Source organism: Trichosurus vulpecula, chromosome 7 (genome assembly GCF_011100635.1).
Source record: "Trichosurus vulpecula isolate mTriVul1 chromosome 7, mTriVul1.pri, whole genome shotgun sequence".
Taxonomy (NCBI): Eukaryota; Metazoa; Chordata; class Mammalia; order Diprotodontia; family Phalangeridae; genus Trichosurus; species Trichosurus vulpecula.
The window spans coordinates 95005613-95026948 of NC_050579.1; the positions used below are offsets into that span (position 1 = coordinate 95005613).

The 21336-nt window shown below is 37.6% G+C and overlaps 1 protein-coding gene across 1 annotated transcript in view; it reads right to left on the minus strand.

Moving 5' to 3' along the window:
• The window catches only part of IGF2R (insulin like growth factor 2 receptor), a 164147-nt gene that overhangs the window by 106822 nt on the left and 35989 nt on the right, over window positions 1-21336 (minus strand). The window contains exon 2 of the mRNA XM_036768976.1: window positions 10086-10222. Within this exon, the coding sequence (XP_036624871.1) occupies window positions 10086-10222 (137 nt within the window). The remainder of the gene's footprint in view (window positions 1-10085; window positions 10223-21336) is intronic.

Sequence of the window (21336 nt, forward strand, 5' to 3'; positions counted from 1 at the left end):
AGTTGGGGAATGGCTGAACAAGTTGTGGTATATGAATGTAATGAAATACTATTGTGCTATAAGAAATGGGAGTGATACAGACTATATAACAACCTGGAAAAGCCTACACGATATAATGCTGAGTGAGAGGAGCAGGATCAGGAGAACATTATACACAACATATATGGACTCTGTGAGGACGAATCCTGATAGACTTTGCTCTTCTCAGCAACACAAGGTGCAAAGACAACTCCAAAGGACTCACGATGGAGAATGCTATCTACATCCAAAGAAAGAACTATGAGATATGAATGCAGATTGAGGCATACTTTATGCTTGCCTTTTTTTTCCCCTTTTTTTTCTCTCCCTTTTGTTTTTGGGGGTTTTTTTTTTTGGTTCTGTTTCTTCTTTCTCATGATTCATTCCATTGGTCACAATTCTTCACAACTTGACTAATGTGTAAATAAGTTCAATGCAAAGTTATACGTAGAAGATATATCGGATTCCATGCCATCTTGGGGAGGGAGGGAGGCGGGGGGAAAGAAAATCTGGAACTCAAAATTATGTAGAACTGAGTGTTCCACATTAAAAAAAAATAAAAATAAAATGATGGAAAAAAAAGATTATAATGGAATATTATTGTGCTGTAAGAAATGACAAGCAGGATAATTTCAGAAAAACCTGGAAAAATTTACATGAACTGATGCTAATTGAAGTGAACAGAACCAAGAGAACATTATACACAGCAACAGCAACACTGATGAAGTACTATGAATGACTAAGCTATTCTCAGCAATACAATGATCCAAGAAAATCCCAAAGGACTAACAATGAAGCACACTATCCCCCTCCAAAGAAAGAACTGATATTGTTTGAATACAGACTGAAGCACACTCTTTCTTTCTTTCCTTCTTTTTCTTGTGTTTGAGTCTTCTTGAACAAAATTACTAATAGGAAAATGTTTTACATGATTGCACATGTATAACCTATATTTGATTGCTTACCGTTGGGGGGGTAGGGGGACAAGGAGGGGTGAATAGAATTTGGAACTCAAAACTTTTTTTAAAAAATGTTTTAAAAAATCATTTTAACATGTAATTGGGGGGAAAACTATATTAAAATGTTACTATTACAGCCTATTGCTTATACCTCCTCAAAGCCTTTGCATTTTTTGCCTTTTATTAAATGTTTTTGCATATGTCTTTGCCATGAGTCCTCTTGGGGAATGCCTAACTGTGACATGGAGTTGACTCTGGTTTCTTAAAGGCTAAGCCAACAAAACACAAGCTCTGATAGGTCCTTACAAAACTAGAAAGCTAATTATAGATCTGGCCATGAATCGGATGCTTACTGTCTGAGAATCAGAGTTCAAAAAGTCTATCACCATGGTAGTCTCCGAGTAATGAATTTTATGAATATGGCAACTCTTGATGACTATATACCAAATTAAAGGGACTATGAGTCAAAATGTTGAAAAGAGTATGCTGTTAAATCATAAACTCTTTAAGCAGTCAAAAAATTGCCAAGTTTTATTTCTCTTAAATGAAATAAAGTTCCTTAAGAAAAGTGATAAATGCTTGAACGATTTGAACCTTGGTATCACATATAGTGAAGTGTTATGGGGGCAATGAGAACCACATTAAGTGCTCTATAAACATCAATTAGTTGCAGCTGAATTGTAGGGATCCATTGGATTTCACCCATCCACACAAATCACCTACTTTCAAGATCATCTCAGGATCCAACTTGTGCTATCAAGCTCCCCAGACAGTTAGAAATAAGGTGAAGAAGCCTTATTAAGTACTTTAGGAACAAATTTACTTTGATCTTCTCTGGGGATAAACAAATAAAGTCACTTAAAAACAAAAAACAAAAGCCTATGGGGTTCGAAAATTTTTTAATTCCTTCAATATTCATTAAGCTTTCGCTTTCTTTTTTCATAGCATCCAGGAGAAGCAACCGGGAATCAAGAAGATTCGGGTTCAAATCCTCCTAGAATGACCATGGTCTAGTTACTTAGCCTCTAGATCAGGGCTGTCCAACCTTAGGTTTTTATTGAAACAATGGACAACATATTTAGATTTGCCATTTAGTGAGAGCACTGTGAGAGCTCAGCTTAGTTTACTAAAGCATTTATGTAAATTTCTATGCTTGTAGGCAGGCTGCATAAATCCCCGCATTTTGGACAGCCCTGTTCTAGACAACTCCTTAAAACTGTAAATTATACATCTGCACTGGAACAGTTTCAAAATGTGAGCCTTCCCAATTCCTGGACATCAGATCACAAATCTTGACACTTCCCCCTGCAAAGAGCCACCATAATTCACAAATGTCTCTCTGTGAACCCAGAAGTTGGCAAGCATGCAAAACAGTCTTACTTCCACTATGATACAACTACCAACCCTACAGAAGACAGTCTAGCTAAAAAAGAAAAAGTTTCCAACAACTATATAGAAAACAACAATTTGCCATTACGTCAGATTCAGAACTTGCGAGTATAAACATTTACTATTAAAGATTTTCTTTCATTTTCCTTTCATATTTCATACTCCTTTATCCCCTCTTAAAGACAGAAATAAGACCATAGTATCAAAGATTACTAACATATAAATCATAAATATAGTCTAAATTTATCCTTGTGATAGAAACTGTGGTGATTCAAGTATGTCAACAAAGCATATCAGATTCTTTTAAGGAAAATCGACAAATAAGATGCTTGATATATTCAAACAAGGCTTAGGGGGTAGAGTGGGATGAGGAGTAAGGAAATATCAAGGACAAGAAATTCAGATAGGCATAAGAAGGGTTTAAAAAAAAAGTAGTAAAGAATGTACATGACAACATACAAAGCAGTCATTCAACTACACATAAGAAAATGAAAATGTTCAAAAGGTCAGAGTTTTAGTTCATCCAAATAGATAAAAATGACAGCTGATGAGTTTTATTTTCATAAATAATCTTGTGCTAAAATAAACATGAGTGAAGTTTCTAAAAAGAATGTCAGATATTAAGTGATGAAATAAACATCAAACATCTTACATGTGTTCTAGTCTTTCCCATTGTACAGATCATAACTAGTGATGAAACATACTGTTTCGAATATGGTACAGAAATGAAACATCAAGGCTTGCACTGGAAAATGCCAGCATCTCTGAAACCCATGTCAAAAAACATAAGAGAAGACCATATTGATTTATTTCTTTGTTGGCAATGACACTGCTTACAGAAAATTCATCCATGGGGCCAAAGCGTCAATGCGGTTTACTGTGCAGAAATTCCTCAGCTTCTGTGCAATGTTAAAAAAAAAAATTACGTATGGCCCAATGACTGACTTTATACAGAAAATGCTACAGTTCACAGTAAATCTTTTCAAAAGGTTTAAATTCAAAATAATCACTCCAAAAATTCAACTCCCCCTTAAAAGATGAAGATTTGATGCCATGGTCAATAACCTTATTTCATGGAGTTATTAGCTTTCACTTGGCCAATAATTTTAAGCTACTAATTCTCTTTTTATATCTTTCTTCTGTAACTCCTGCTTTTTTTCATTTTTTTTTCTCTTCTATTCTCATTTGGGTTTTAAAATATTTTTTGGCTTTTTTTTTCAAATCTTGCTCTTAACTCTTCTAGGAATTATTGTTGGACTTGTATCTAACCTGAATTTTTCTTTGAGAAAGCTTGTAGATTTTTTTTTAAGTCATTCTCTTCTGTGTTGTTATCTTGAGCTTCCCTTTCACCAGAGTAGCTTTTTATCTTGGGATTTTTTTGTTTGTTTGCTCATTCTTCCAGCCTTCTTCTTAACTTCAGAATATATGTTAGTTCTGGGATTGGTACACTCCATGGGGGTGGATGCAATGTCTAACTCCCAGCTTCTGTTCCTTTACATCCTTCTTTTGCTTTCATAGCTCAGTTTGGGGGCCTATAAGATTTCAACACTCCCAAAGTGGTGTGATCTGGAGAGAGGTTTGTTCACTGGACTCCTACAAGTTCCTGACTCAAGTCTGGGTCTAGTGGTTTCTCCCTGGCTGGAAGTTTCAGTAAACTGCTGCTGGAGTCAGTCACTGTTAGCCTACTGATGCTAGGCAGGTTCAGAGTGTCTGAACTGCTGGTTCCCTTTAGCTAGTGGACTCCAATCCTTGTTATACGTACTGAGCTAAAGGCTATAACTGAGTCACTGCTCTGCTCCTGGGATCAAAGCCACATAGCTACATTTTTTTTCTAGAGCTTGTCCCTTGCTCAGCACATAGCTAGAGCCCACATTCACAACTTCCCCTTTCCATCCTATATGTATAACCTAGACTAGGGTAATAGGTGGCAGAGCTGCCAGATGGAACCTATTCTTACACTTAGCACTAGGTTCCAGGGTCTCCAATCTCTTTCTAACATGGCAATTCCCGCCCTGGTGCCTCTCTCAGCTTTCTATCAATCCCTGGATAATGGAATGCATGTTTCTGACCAGACTCTGACTCCAGTGTCCATAGGCCTCTTTTTCTCTCTCTCCTTTAGCTGCCCTGGGAAGGAAAAATAACTCTGACTTTCTTGACTGACAGACAGACAGACTGACAGAATTTGGTATGATGCATTAGATCATTGTGGAGCAATGGGAGGTTCTACTGCTTCCTCTTACTCCACTATTTTGGCTCTGCCTCCACAGACAATACTCAAAAGAATGCAAGTTCTAAAGATAATTTCAAAGGGGGAAACCTAAAGACACATTTTGTGCAAAGTTAGCATTTCTGGAATAAAAGTATAGTGTTGACAAGGGCATTCATTAGGATGTGTGGAATAACAAGCAGTGCCTTAGGCATAAAACCCTCCCTACTACGTCTTTCCAATGCTTTCATCTCTATCCAGCTGAATTATAATTCTCTCCAGATTTACTCCACCATTGTTCAACCCTCTGCTAGCCCTTCCAGTGTGCCTTTCGAAAGCCTTATTCTATTTTTTCTTATTTTATTTTTCTGCTTCATTGACAAGAATACATCCATGATGTGAGGTATTATGATAAATCAATCAGCCATGTATTTATTTGCTAACCGCCTACCATAACTATATGCTAGGCTCTAAGGATACAAAAAAAAAAAAAAAAAAAAGAAATAGCTTCTACTCCCAGGAGTTCAGTATAATCAGGGAATCCAACACGTACATATGTAAGTATATAAAGAATACAAAATAGATACAAAGTATTATGTACACAAAATAAATAAAAGGCATGACCAAGTGTTTCATGTTCTGGTAGTATTAGTATTGGTGGAATATTTCAAACCTATCTGCTAAATCTGAAACAGAAAAGAAAACAAAGGCCTCCTCTGTACAATGTATACCTCTCATCACATTTGTTTTATGTAGTATTTGACGTATGGTTATTTTCTACTTGCATGTTTCTTTCCTTGGAAGCTTATTCTTGGAGAAATAGTTTCTGTTCCATTGGACCTAACACAGTAGTCTGTGTTAGTAAAAGTTTCTTCACTAAGTGTTCCCTATATCAGTGAAAATACAGCTTGATTCTCCCAAAAACATAAGAAAATAGGGAGCTATAGGTTCTTGAGAAGAATAATACGATAAAAGTAGAAAATCAGTCCTGGCAGGCAATAAACATGATTTAGAAGGTTGATGCTACCATGAGGTGATGGGACCCTCATCTACAATGAAAGGCAGCAAATAGACATTTGTAGCTAATCACTATCCATAAAATAAGGATTGTAGGAATTACGGCTAAAAAGGACATTAGAGGTGATATAAACCATCATTTTCAGGCTACAGGTTCACATTACTAATCCTTGGATCAAAAATTCACAATAAATATAGCCCTGTTTCTAAAGCTAGAAACCACAGCTGGAGATCTAAAACCAGATCTCTAACCCCAAGGACAACTGAGAAATACAATCTCTTAAGAAAACCAATGCATTTCTTTCCTAGCTAATTCTTGAGTCACAGGCAATAATTTGGAAGATCCAGTCTTTCCAAGGATCTGCACATCTTCCCGCACATGCACATATTTCTGAAATCAGTATAACATCATCAGCCGAATAAAAATGAATTTCACAAATACATACTTGGGCTGAATAGAAAAGGGGAAAGCCCAAGAGTGTTATATCTGCTCCTACAGAGACTGGATGACAGATAATTTTTATGCTACTAACCCTCTCCTACATGTACTTCTGAAAACTATTCAAGAATTTAATTTTCGCCTACACCTTTTCTGCAAATTAGGAAGTTCTCTCTACAAAACTGGTTCACTATGACAGATTCAATCTTTACTTCACTCAGGAGATCATTATTTGGACTTCCTTCTTTTATGAAAAGGGCAAAGAATTTTATATATTCCTGAGAGACATATATAAAAACTAAATTTTTTGACTCAAACCTTACTTTAAATGCACTAGAAGCGCTGGCTGTTAAGACAGAAAGAAAGGTGAGATAAATATTTTTTTTTCATTGTATCACCTTTGGTGACAGCAAGGAACTGAGAAGCAAAGAGTAGGTTCCCAATGTCTAGGGAATTTGGCTTTCAGACAAGACTTACTTTTGTCACTAGTATAAAGAAGTTCCAAAGGAAAACTTAGTAATGCAGGACAGGCTCACCTACTCTGCAACTAATATTCGTAGAGAGAGCTTCCTAGTGGCACTGTGAGGTTAAGAAACTAACCTAAGATTACTATGTATCAGAGGAAGGAATTGAACCCAATGAAGACTGACTTGGAAAATTCTCTGGCCTATGCCAGAATGTCTCTCATTTGGGGTACATGAATTCAGAAAAGCATGGAAAGATTTATATGAACTGACACAGAAGTAAAAAGAAACAGGAAAAAAAAACATACACAGTAATAAAGCAGAAAGAAAAATAATGAAACAAAACTGAAAGTAGTAAAACTATTTTGACCAAGAAAGCAATTTGGAACTATTCCCCCCCACCCAAAGTCACTAAACTGTGCATATTCCTTGACCCAATGATACCATTACTAGGCTTTTACCCCAAAGAAATCAAAGAAAGAAAAAGGCCCATATGTACAAAATTATTAGTAGCAAAGAACCCGAAACAAATGGGGAACCAACTATGAGGAAATGGCTAAACAAATTATGTTTTATGAATGTAAAAGAATATTAGCATACAATAAGAAATGATGATAAGGATGTTTCAGAGAAATCTGGGAAGACCTGTATCAAATGATGTTGAGTGAACAGAATCAGGATCACAATTTGTACAACATTAACAATATGTGAATTCTAAATTATACAATGATCAACTAAAGTTTGAGAGGGCTTATAATGAAGTATGCTATCCACTTAATGAAAGAGAAGTGACAGACTCAAGATGCAAAATGGGACATCTATTTTCAGATTAGGTATAGCTGTTTCAAGAACTTTGTGCTTCTTTTTCTGAGGGGGGTGAGGTGGGCAAAGGTTGGTAAAGAGGACCTATATACCTCATGTCAAAAAAATGTTCCATATACAATAAATTGTTCATAGTTGTGCTTTTTGTAGTGTCAAGTAACTGGAAACAAAGTTGATTCCCATCAACTGGGGAATAACAAGATACTGTGGCATTTATGTGCCCCATCTAATATTATGGAATCATAGTGTCATAAGAAATAATGAACATATGAAATACAAAGTATGAGAAGACTTGTGCACTGATACAAAGTGAAGTAAAAAGAACCAGAAGATAAAATATGCCAACCGCATTGTCAAAACAAAAAAAAAAAAAAAACAGTAATGAGAATGATCAAATTTGGCCTCTCCAAAGCTACTACTCATCTCTTAACTGCAAAATCTGGCAGTATTTTCTCAGTACTCATCCTCCTTCATTCTGTTTTCTGAATATGACAGTAATGGCCACTCTCTGCTCCTGGAGATTCTCTCTTTTTTAACAGATTTCACAAAACTTCATTCCTGGTTCTGCTCCTCCCAATCTGATCTTGTCTTTCTCAATCTCCTTTACTGCATTAGCATCCATTTCAAATACAGGATATACCACAAGAGTTGACCTTAGATCCTCTCTCTAGATAAGCTCACCAATGCCATGAGTTTAATTATCATTATGCAAATAACTCCCAGTTGTACAAATTATCATCAATTGCCCATTAGACTTTTCAAAATGGATGTCCTACAGACATCTAAAATTTAACAAGTCCAAAAGGGAAGTCTAAACGTCCCCATTTATGTCCAGGGCACCACCATCCTTCTAGTCTCTCAGGTTCACAAACAAACATCAGTGCTTGATTCCTCAACCTTCTTCACCCCACCAAGCCAGTTGCCAAATCTTGTTATCTCTTCCCTTGATCCTCTTCTCTCTGCTCACATAGGCACTACACTAGTTCAGACCCTCGTCAGCATTAAATAGTTTCCTTGTCAAGAGCTTCTAACCAGACTAATCCATCCTCCAGAGCTGCCAAAGTGATTTTCCCTAAGCATAAGTCTTAGCATGATACATCCACTAGCCCCCTATTTCCTCTAGGCTAAAATATAAACTCCTGTGCTTGGCAGTTAAAGCCCTTCCCACAAGCCAGTCCCAACCTACCTTTCCAGTCTCACTATACATTGCCTGTCAGATGTATAGACAAGAGAAGAGTTCGTTACCAAACAAGAGAAAGGTAAAATGGATAATTTTAATTATGTAACATTAAAAAGAAGAGAAGCAAATAAACAGGGGGGAAAGTTTTGCAAGTTTCTCTGAAAAAGGTCTCACAGGAAACTGATCGAAATTTAGAGGGATAAGAGCCACTACCAACTGACAAATGGTCAAAGAATATGAACAGGCAGTTTTCAGAGGAAGAAATCCAATCTATCAATAGTCATATGGGGTAAAAATGCTTTGAATCACTGATAATTTTTGTTGTTCTTCAGTCATTTCAGTCATGCCTGACTGTGACCTCATTTGAGGTGTTCTTAGCAAATATACTGGAGAGGTTTGCCGTTTCCTTCTCCAGCTCATCTTATAGATGAGGAAACTGAGGTAAATGGGGTTAAGTGACTTTCCCAGGGTCACAGAACTAGTAAGCATCTGAGGCTGGATTTTTAACTCAAGTGTTCCTGACTCCAGGCCTGGCACTGCATCCACAGAGCCACCTACCTATTCTTTAATAATAACTAGAAAAATGCAAATCTTAGTAACTCTAATGTTCTACCTCCCACCAATTAGAATGGTAAAGTTTATAAAAAGGAAAAATGACAAAGGCTAGAGGGGCTATGGGAAAACAGATACATTTAATTAAATGACAGTAGCAGAGTATAAACTGGTCCAGCCAATCTGGAAAGCAATTTGGAACTGTGCCCAAAAAACTATAAAACTGTACATATACCATTAGGTCAGTACTCCCAAAGAGATAAAAGAAAGAGGAAAAGGGACTCACACAAACAAAAAATATATGTAACAGCTCTTTTTGTGGTGGCAAAGAACTGGAATCTGAGGAAGTGCTGATCAAATGGAGAATGGTTGAACAAGTTATGGTATATATGAATGTAGTGGGATACTTTGTGCTGTAAGAAATTATGAAGGGGATGATTCTGGAAAAACTTAGGAAGACTTTTATGAATTAATGCAAAATGAAGTGAGTAGAACCAGAAGAATAATTTATGTAGTAACAATATTGTAAAGACAAATAATTTCAAAAGACTTAGGAACTCTGATTAGCAATTTGTTTCACCTGATTATACCAATTTGTAGCAAGGATTCTGCTTTTCTTGCATTCTCAGCAAGGGAGGAAATAAAGAAAAAAGGAGGGAAAAAAGGCAGATCTTCATGAAAATAAAATAAAATTTAATTTTGAAAATGCAGTTGTGATACAAAGTATTCTATTATGTAATCTTAAAGAATGTTAGTGAAACATTCAAAAATCTTACAAAGTTAAGACTTTTTTTAAAAGGACCATCTCTTAGCTTTTCTAACCCAGTGACAGATGAGATAAACAAAAAATCCTAAAAACCTCATTTGTTAAATAGTTACAAGAAGTATAGAAGCCAATGAGAGAATAAATAATTTTACATTTAGGATACAATCACTGCAAATGTTTATAATGAAGAAGAGACTTTGGAACTTATTTTTAATAGGTTAAAACTTAGCATCGAACATTTTTCAAAAAGCAAAAAAGAGTAGATTAACTTACCTACTGAATAATAGGATAAATTCTTCAAATCATATGCACAGATGGCACTAGACTCACATTTGGGAATAGGCATATTTTCACAGAGGTTTATTTTATAAAGTATACGCCTTGCAATATCAACAGCTTCCCATGTATAACTAGAAAGAAGAAAAAATAATCATTACATTCTAGTAAAAGTGAGTGAGACAATTTTATAAGTCAATTCTGTTTAAGAAAGTCACTATAACAGAAAAACTTTTAATTCTTCCACAGTCATCATACTGTTTTGACTGCAAGTATACAACAAATAAAGACCACACTCCCTAAAATGATAGATTTTGGAAGGGAAAAAGCACGTAACTATATATGGAAAAATTCTACCAATTATAAACTACATTTAAGTTTTATACCAGCTAGATTTAAGAGAAAAGTACAACCTATATTAAAACTATTATGGTAGCTCTCTGAAGTCATATTCTGTACCTTTCTAGCTCATCTAATTATTTTAATCTCCAGAATCAGATTTACAACTATCCCAGAGTCAAAAAGTGATAGAGCCGGAAGGAACATTCAAGGAAATCTAGACCAACTCCCTTCATTTTGCAATGAGGAAAGTGAGACCCATTTAGGTTAAACAACTTCCCCAAGATCACACAGAAAGGTTAAGGGAAAAACCAAGATTAGAATCCAGTTTTCCTTGACTCACAGTTCAGTGTTTTTAATAAATAACAAATGTCTTAGTGGGTATCTATTGTGTATGGGACTAGGTAACAGGTGCTTGGAGGGAAGGAGAGGGAGAGAGAAGAGAGGGAGGAGAATTAAGTAGTATAAGTACAAAGAAAACACCATCTAAGTGGGGAAACAAAGGACAATTAAATAATAAAATAATACCTTAAAATTAGGGTAAAAAATAATGATATCTTAAATTGAAGTGCTAAATAATAATAAACTAATAGCAGTATTTTCAATGAGTTTAGACAAAACTATAAAAGACATCACAAGACTGACAAATAAAGATATATACACTGGTGATAAACTTAAATTACAAGTTTGGGTTAAATCATGGTACTCATCTGTTTTTATTAGTACTCCATAACACCAAAATATAAATTTTTGCTTCCCTTCACAAAATATTAATTAATTATATACTAACACTGCCATCACCTTAGTTCAGGCCTTCATCACTTCCGTCTTCATCCAATAAAGAGCCTTCTAGTTGGTCTACCTGCCTCTCTTCATTCAATACATCCTCCATTGAGCTACCAAAATGGTCTTCATAAAGCACAAACCTGACCATGCCATCCTCCTAGGTAAAAACTCCAGTGACCCCCTATAAATATGGTGGATTTTAGTGTGTAAGGTGGATTTTTGTTATTCTTTCTTAGAGTTTAGTTTCCCAGGATCCATGGCCATAACAATCTCTATTTCCCAGGCTCATGACTTGTAAACAGCTCTACCATGCTTGTGCAGCATTATATAATGATAAATAATATAAATATTTGTGCTTAAATTGTAAATATCCACTGCGACTGCACAGTGGATATAACAGCGAGGAAATATAAACTTGTGAGGCTATTGCTGGCAAGATACCTTCCTTATCTGTTGCCCTATAAAGCAGGTAGGCACTGGTCAGTGACTGGGGAACTCTGAGGGTTGAATGCACAAGTTGGAATGCTGTACGTGCCTTGATCGTCCCCCATCAAGACTTGGGGGGAATATGTGTTTGCCTCAACTGGCCCCCATTGAGGCTTGAAGGTATTTAGGAGAGTGCACAAGCTGACCCCATAGAGATGTATGAGTAGTTGCCCCTCCCCTTCTCACCAGCCCCTGCAAGAAGGGTGATTAGGGAATACTGCAGGAGTTGGTGCTCCCATCATCAGCAACTCCCACTGAGAAGAACTAGACAAGAATAAAGTGAGATTATTAGCCCCTCCAAAGCTGTCCTCTTGTCTGACTAGATCAAGAGTGAACCTGAGCTAGCAGCCCTCCTATGTGCTAGTGTTTACCTGTCTTACACCCCACTATATTACCTTCAGGAACAAATATAAAATACTGATTGGCTTTTAAAGCCCTTTATAACCTACCCACTTCTTCCTTTCCCAGTCTTCACTCTCTACATACTCCACAATCCAGTGACACTGGCCTCCTCACTATTGCTCAAACAAAATTGTGTATTTTCACTAGCTGTCCTCTGTGACTGGAATACCTCTTCCTCCTCATCTTCAGACTCATCTTCCTTGAAGTCTCAACTAAAATCCCACCTTCTACCCAAGGCCTTTCCTCTCCCCATAATACTAGTGTCTTCCATCTGTTGATTACCTCCAACTTACATTGTATATGATTTCTCAGCATGTACCTAAAGTTTGCATGTTGTCTCCCCCACTAGACTGTGAGCTCCTTGAGGGCAGGAACTATGATTCTGCCTTTCTTTGTATCCCCAAAGCTTATTAGCACAGTGCCTGGTACTAGCAGGTGCTTAATACTTGCTGACATAACACATTCATTTGAACAAAGCTGACAAAAGGCTGGACAACATGTCTTGGAAAGCACTAAGCAGCCCAATCAAAGTAAGCATCTGTGAATTTACCAGAGGAAAGGAACAATGAAAGAGAATAGCAAAAGCAGGAAAAATGGGAAAGGACAAGGAATGTTCAAATAGTGAGTCAGAGAAAACCCATTTTTAAGAGTTAAAAGTGAAGTTAAAGCCCCCCTACTACATTCCTCTGCAGAAAGGCAAAGACCACAGGTCTGATTCACTGTATATGTTTTCAGATTTTTTTCAGTGTATTGATTGGTTTTGCCTACTTTTTCCTCTACTTTCTTTTGTTTAAAAAACATCTGTTATATGGCTCTCAGGAAGAGGGAGGAGAAGGGAGATTGGGAGAAACTCTAGTGATCTACAAAAGAAAAGATACAAAAAAAAAAAATTTAAGAGCTTAAAAATCTAATTTGACTATCAAAATCACAGAATAAGAAAACAAGCCCAATCCGCCTTCCAAATTCATCACTCAAATAAAACTGCTGTCTCCAAAGTTACCAATGATATCTTAATTACCAAATCTACTGGCCTTTTTCTCCACCCTCATCCCTCTTGATCTGTCTTCAATATTTTATACCATCAAACACCCTCTCTTCCTGGATACTCTCTCCTCTTCAGGTTTTCATGACAGGGCTCACTCTGGGTTCTCCTCCTACCTATCTAATTGCACTCCTCAGTCTCTTTTGTCAAATGCCATCATACATTTGAGTGTCCCCAACGGCCCTCTCTTCTCTCTATATACTCTTGTTCCTGGTGATCTCTGATCAGCTCCCATGGATCCAGTTATCATCTCTATGCCGATGCTTCTCAGTTCTACTTATCCAGCCCTAACCTCCAGACTCACATTTCCAACTAACTATTGGACATCTCAAACTGTATGTAGCACAGCACCTCAAATTCAAGATGTCCAAAGCAGAATTATCTTTCTCTCCAAATGTACTCTTTTTCCTATTTCAAATCCTATCTGCACTTCTCCACTCACATGGCTTTAACCACCTCTCTCCTGGGCAACTGCAATAGTTTCTTATTTGCTCTACCTACCTCTAACTTCTCCTCCTTACAGTGAAGCCTCCATATCTCCAAAGTCGTTCATCTGATCATTTTTCTACTTAACAGCTTCTAGGAGCTTCCTCTTATTTCTAAGATCAAATATAAACTCCTATGTCTGGCATTTAAATCTCTTCATGATCTTGATCCCTCTCTACCTCTCCACACACAGCAAGATCCAGACATACTGGCCTACTTGCTGTTCCATACACCTCTGGGCGTCTGTACTGGCTGTTCTCCTTTGACTCAGTAATCCCCAGTTTGCTTCAAGACTCAGTTCATAAATAATCTTCTAGATGAAGACTTTCTTGATCCCTGCAACCATTAATGTATTCCCACACCTAAACACCTGCGATTGTTTTTATTTATTCTATATATACTCATCTTTGTACATGTTGTCTCCCTTAAGAGAAGGGGCTGCTTTAGTTTTGGTTTTGTATTCCCCGCATTTAACAGCGTCTTTCATAAAGAAACAGTCAAATGATTGCTTGTTATTTAAGTAGTCCAAAGCTCTTTCCACTACGTCACGCTGCCTCACAAAACTGAATGTATCTTTTAGAGGGGAAAAGCTCAGAATCATCATTGTCATTTTTAGATAGAACGCAGTTCAAACTAAGCAAAATAATAGCTATGATGAAGTTTTTCAGAAACTTAAAGATACTGGCACTTTGATGTTAAATCTACATCCTATGTTATTCAGATAGAAAACTAGCAATGTGACTCTGATCACACTGGGAGTGGAGCTCGAGGTGGGCACAGAATTGTCCCACAGATTTTTCTTCTGTTTGTAGTGGTAAAAGTTGTAGATCATTTCCAGGTCTACACCAGAAAGGAAGCGAAGAGGTGGTTGGGAAGATGGTGCCTAAGACAGCAGCTCTTATGAAAATATGTTGAGATTTTAGTGTATCATAAGGTTATCAGCCAAAAGGGTGGAGACAATCAAAACAGTTAATTAATTAAAATAGACACTGTCTTAGTTGGACTACATCTAGGGTTCTGCATTCAGTTCTTATCACCATGTTTCAGGAAGAATATGGATAAGCTTAAGAACATCCAAAGGAAATGATGACAGTAAAAGGTCTCAAGATCATTCCATATGAGGAAAACTGAAGTGGTGTTGTTTAGCCTGAAGAAAAGACAGAGATGGGCATATCTTTACAAATGAAAAAACTGAGCCCCCAAGAGGTTGAATTGCCAAAGATCACACAGGTTATTAAAAGCCCATTATATATGTATGTTCCAGGTACCAAGAAACACAAGAATAAAAGCACAGTCTCTGCCCTAGAGAAGCTTACAATCTAAGCAGGAGACATGTACATTATGGGCATGTGCAAAGTAGATACAAGATGACTGGGGGATTCAGAAAAGGGTAGAGGAGAGAAAGAAAGATTTAGAGGAACTAGAGACTAAGAGGCAAGGATAAAGGAGAAATGGATTCCAATTAATGGGAAAAGTACTTTGTCCAATGTAAAGACACAGAATGGGAAATGGAATGTCATGTTGGAGAAACAGTGAAAAAGCTAGATGAAGGGGAGTAATTCAAGAAAAATGAGATTTGTTCTGCTTGTCCCCAGAGGTTAGAGCTTGGAGCCATGTGTAGAAGCCATAGAGAGGCATATTTAGGCTTGAATTAAAGGAAAAGTTAACAATACAAACTGTCTCAAATGTAATGGATCTCTCAGGAGGTGGTAGCTCACCTCTCACTGGACATTTTCAAATAAAGGCTAATTGACCAGCAGGGATGCTGCTGCAGAGAGGATTCTGGTTCACAAAATGGGTCTGAAATTCTATAATCTGGAGTCAAAAGACTTGGCTCTGAGTCCTGGCTCTGATATCTATGATCTGTATGACCCTGGACAAGTCACTTAACCTCTCAGAGTTGGATCAATTGTTGAAATTCTCTCCCACTTCTAAATTCCTTGATCCTAACAAGATTCTTCTGGTAACCAGGGGCCCCTTAAAGGATCCAAAACTGGCCAATTTTATACTGAGTTCCCTACTTATTATTCTTTGAAATCAGTATGTTGGCAAGGATTATTCTTTCATCGAAAAGATAAAATTTGATCATTAGCATCATTCCAGAGCAGGGGAAAGAAAAACCTCTAGATCTTTAGTGCAGCTTCTCAAGTTAGAACAGCAAGCTCACTCATTTATAAATTACAGGTTCAGGTATTGGCAATAACACATTTAAAAAATGGTCTAGACACAACTGCCATTTTTAAAGTATATTTTAAATAGTTCCATATGATCTTCGATTTAGAGCTGAAGGTAACTTAGGCCCTCTAGTCCAATGCCTTTATTTCACAGAGGAGGGAACTAAGCCCCAGAGATATTAATAGATTTCCCTCAAGTCTCACAGAAAGCAAATAGCAGGTTTGGGATTAAAACCCAGGTCTCTTGGCTCTTTCCACTGCTTTGTTTAGTTGGGGGGTGGGGGGAGTTTTGTTTTTAAGCTGAGAAGTTCCACCTTTGGATCTGCCTTTCTATCAGTGTCAAGTCAGACCTGAATAGAAAAAATATAAAGCAAGGACTTAAGTCAAATAATTTCTGAATAAAAAACAGGACAATATCATCAGTTTTGCCAAAATCATATAGTTAATCATTTTCACTTCTCTTCAGGGCTGTCTGACTTGAACTGCATCACCCTCTTTAAAACATGTGCTTCATCTTCCTGAACAACTTAAAAGTATCGTCAGGAAAAAAAAAAGATTCTATTCTACCAAGATTAATTAAACTTACCTACCAATGGCAGAGAGAAGATAGGGTGTCAAGTTCAATTGAAGAAAAAAGTAAGGCAGCCCTCCCAAAGGCAGGAGGAGATGGATAAAACTGGAGTGTGTATCCTAGATAGAGCTGTGTTTGTAGTTATTTGCATGTTATCTCCCTTATTAGATCCAGAGTATGGTAAATGTGGGAGAGAAGAGACTGACTACCAAAGTGAAAGCCTACAGAGCCGTTGTGCTAATCTCATTGTTGTATGCCTGTGAAACCGAGACAGCCTACCAGCACCATGCCAGGAAACTGAATCGATTCCATTTGAATTGCGTTAGGAAGATTCTGAAGATCACCTGGCAGGATGAGGTACCAGACACTGAGGTCCTATCTCGAGCTCAACTGCTAAGCATTCAAATTCTGCTTCAGAGAGCACAACTCCAATTGGGCTGGCCACGTTATTCAAATGCAAAACATACCCTTGCCAAAAAGACTATTTTATGGAGAACTCAGAGAGGGCAATCACTAACACGTTGGTCAGAAGAAGAGATACAAGGACACTCTCAAGGTCTCTCTTAAGAACTGTGGAATTGATTGTGTGATATGGGAGACACTGGCACAAGACCACTCCGGAGCCCACATCAGAGAAGGTGTTGTGCTCTATGAGCAAAGCAGAATTGAAACAGCTCAAAGGAAATAAAGGATGTGCAAATTTAGAGAATCCACCCCAAATGTTCACACGGACTAATTGTGCCCAACCTGTGGTAGAGCATTGCAAGCTTGTATTGGTCTGATCAGCTACAGTCATACACCTTGAAACTTGACTCTAGCATAGTGATGTCATTTTGGTCACCTCTGAGAAGAAAGGACAACCAACCAAGCTCCTTGAGGGCCAGACCGCCTTCTTTTTTTGTATCCCCAGTGCTTGGCACAGGTCCTGGTGCATGGTAGATGCTTAATAAATGTTTATTGAATGACAACTTGAGATTTCTTCCAGCCCTCTAATTTAAGACCTTCCATTTCCAGATAACAGAATACAGTAAAGCTCAGTCATCTAATAGTACTTTTTATCAGGACCGGTAATCTTATCAGCGTAGGGAACTCCCAACTACAAAGAAGAAATGAAGCCAATCAGCATCACATAGAGTTGCCTGGGGCATTGAGAGGTTAAGTGACTCAACAGCCCAGTCACACCAGATATCAGAGGTAGTATTTGCATCCTGACTCAGATATTGATGGCCCTCTATCCACTACCCCATACCATTTTTTTAAACTTAAAGTCTAAAAATAGAACAGAATTCCCATCCCTTCCCACCTTTCATTCAGCATCAATCTTAACAAAATGCTACTAGGCAACAGCCCCCTCACCATCTACAAGCCTCCTTCCAAGGTCTGCATCAACATATCTGGCAGTGAGTTTAAATATCAGTAGTTAAGCTAGGCCTGACTCCAAGCATTCTTCCAGGAGCCAAGAAGAATTAGGTGCCAATCAGAAAAATACATTATGAGCAAAGTTTTAAGGAAGCAATATTTACTCTAGACAGTGACAAAACATTCATCCAACTGGCTTTCAGCTTAACCAAGTGTGAGAGATGGGTAACAGTTAGGTGAAGTTAGGTTTCCACAGAAGAGTTAATTGAGTTCCACAGAATAAATTAATGAAGTGTCAGCCTGAACAAAGGAGTAAAAATTAACCAGGATGAGTGTGCTCAGCCAATGGGAATAGTTTGTGTTTTTGCAGAAACCACAGTTTCAGGATGTTAGGAAAACAGGTCTAAACTGGCCAGATGATGGTCAGGGTTGAAGAGAAAACTGGGTCAGATGGCTACCACAAATGCTTAATTGGCTAATTGAATATCACCTCATACAGCCACAGGGAGGACTTTTCTGCCACTTTTGAACATGGGATGTATGACAAGGAGGGGGGAACATACCGAGGAGTTGCATGTTTAGGGCGTATAGAGAAGATTGTGACCTACAAGGGAGCAGACCAATCCCTTCTCTGAAGGGAGGTACTGAGATGATGGTGCATCAATCTATGTCAGTCTAACAGAATAAAGTTGGTCTCACTCCTGTACACTCCACTACCCATTCCTAAACAAGGGTGGAGTCTGCTCCTGGCCAGGAACAACCAATTCCTTTGAATTCCTCAATAATAACAGATTGCCCTTGATACCGGAATTTCAGTGTCAAGCGTATTTCTAATACAAGTGTTACAAACCTGACATTCAGTAATCCTCAACCAAGCACCAGAACTAATATTCAAAAGCTTGAGTGCACTCCATGAAAATTAAGGCTATGTTTTTGTGAAGAGCAATATCATCATTCTTACAGACTAAGAAAAAAAACCTATTTCCTACCTAATAATGAAATTTTAGAGGTGAAATCACTAAATTGTTTTATACAACTTAAGGTACATGAGGGATTTTTAATGGGGATGAGGAAGTAAGTAGAAGAGATTGGTAGCAACGATAATGACAGTAAAACTTTTTTTTTAAATGCATAGAAGAGAACAGAAGGAAGCACAGATAAGCAGGGCAGTTTTGAAAGTAATGTGCAGAATTACACATTTTTTAACAAGCAAGCAATATGAAATTCAGTTTCAGATATAATCCTTTTTATGTTGTGCTATATACATGGCAATACTCTTTTGACATATAAGTTCAGAACAAAAAAAATTTTTTTAAAGAAAGTGGAGAATGCCAGAGGAAGAAAAAAATGGATTCCCTCTTTTTTCCAACTTACAATCTTGGTGTGTGATACACAGCCCTAAATTCTGTTTGATCAGTACACAAATATTCCCTGTGTGACATCATCCACTTCCTTTTTGTGTATTAACATATATGTATTCTAAAAAAAATTTTAAATAAATGAATATTTAAAATATTTTTTTAAAAGTACATGACAACAGAACAAGTGGTAACCTTTTAGAACTGACTAGGTAGAATTCCATTTTAAAGAGCTTCAGGGCATTCAACATGATACACTACATTCAAACTCTGTGAAAATAGCAGCTCATTGCTACTGTTTACAGAGAGGTAATATTTTGCTGTTTCATTTAAACAAATAAAATAAGCAATCAGTGTACACAGCTGGGGAGGCAGAAGGCAATAAAGAAGATTTTCCTTGCTGGATGGGGGAGGGGATGGCAAGAAGCCTGAATTTGATCACAGAAACTGAGCAACAGCTCCCAGAATAATAAACATTCCCACTACTATTTGAATTTAACACACACTTAAATAATGATGTCACAAACACTTTTTGAAAATGTTGGAAGGGCACAAATCACCAACAAACTTTTTAGGGGTCTCATTAAATTGGCTTTGGAGTGCTTTTCTGTAAGAGCTGGCAGAAGTACTTCCTTTTGGGAACTACAGGGCTGTTGTTATGTAGACTAGGGGATGGAACTGAATTGCCAATCCAGACCAGAGCTGAGTCATGTGAGGGAGAATACCAAGCAAAGTATCAAGACCTAACAGCACTTAGGAACTAAGTCTGTAATAGAAAACTAACAAGTAAATGATTCCTGAGGACAGTACTCCAAGCTATTCCATGAAATGTCTCAACTCTCACAGAATTTGTCAGAGACATCAGCTATTTTTACAGAAAGGAAGCAGGATGTAGTGGTTAAAAAGCTGATCTCAATGGTCCAGGTTCAAGTCTCACCTCTTACACACACTGTATGACCCTGGGCAAGTCCCTCAGACTCAGTGCCCCCACACAACTAAGACAGGCACGATTAGTAGAGGTTTCCTCTCCCGGCACCAATGAAATCACAGGTCTGGGCCCACCATTAAATAAATATATATCGATAGATATAGATATATAGACTTATTTATGTATTTACTCTATAATGGCCAAGTATTCAAATCCATATTTGTGTGGGAACATGAATGCCATAGTCAAGACAATTCAAAAGAGCTCTCCCTGAAAATCCTGGAAAACAAGTTCACTGAATAAGCAATGAACAAAGACAGTTCAACTGATATATATGCTGGTAAACTAAAATAGTTACAGCTATGTTCATGTGTGATAATATATTTCCCTGGTCAGATATCTCCTGGTTCCCCCCATTCCCCAACAAAACTCATTCCTGTAGGACCTAGGTGGTTCCTGGATGGAAAATCTAGAACCAAAGGACTAGAAAAGAAAAATAATAAAAAGCATTTACACAGTGTTTTAGGATTTACAAAATGCCCCAACAAATAAATGGTCAAAGGATATGAACAGGAAGTTTTCAGATGATGAAATCTATAGTCACATGAAAAAATGTTTTAAACCACTATTGATTAGAGAAATGCAAATTAAAACAATTCTGAGGTACCACCTCACACCTATCAGATTGGTAAATAAGACACAAAAGGAAAATAATAAATGGTAGAGGGGATATGTGGGAAAATTGGGACATAATGCATTGTTGATAGAGTTGTGAACTGATCCAATCATTCTGGAGAGCAATTTGGAACAATGCCCAAAGGCTATAAAACTGCATATTTTTTGATCCACCAATACCACTGCTAGGCCTGTATCCAAAAGAGAAAAAAAAAGGGGAGGGAAGGGGGACTCATTAGTATGAAAATATTTTTATTAGTTTATTTTAAACTTAAATACTAAACCTTAAATACAAAATGAGGGGAAAAAAAGCATTGCCATGTGCACAGCAGAATATAAGAGGATTCAAAATATACAGCAATAAATTTCCATTTCAAAAAAGCTACATAATAGAAGATGGCAGCTGGAAAGCAGGGCCTCGCTTAAGCTCTCCCCCAAATCCCTCCAAACACCTGTAAAAAATGGCTCTGAACAAATTCGAGGGCTACAGAACCCACGAAATAGCAGAGGGAAACAGGTCTCCAGCCCAGGACAGCCTGGATGGTCACTGGGAAGGGTCTATCGCACATTGCTGGGAGCAGAACACAGCCCAGTGTGGGCCATGCCAGGACAGACCAGCCCAAGAGTTGGCCAGCCAGAGCA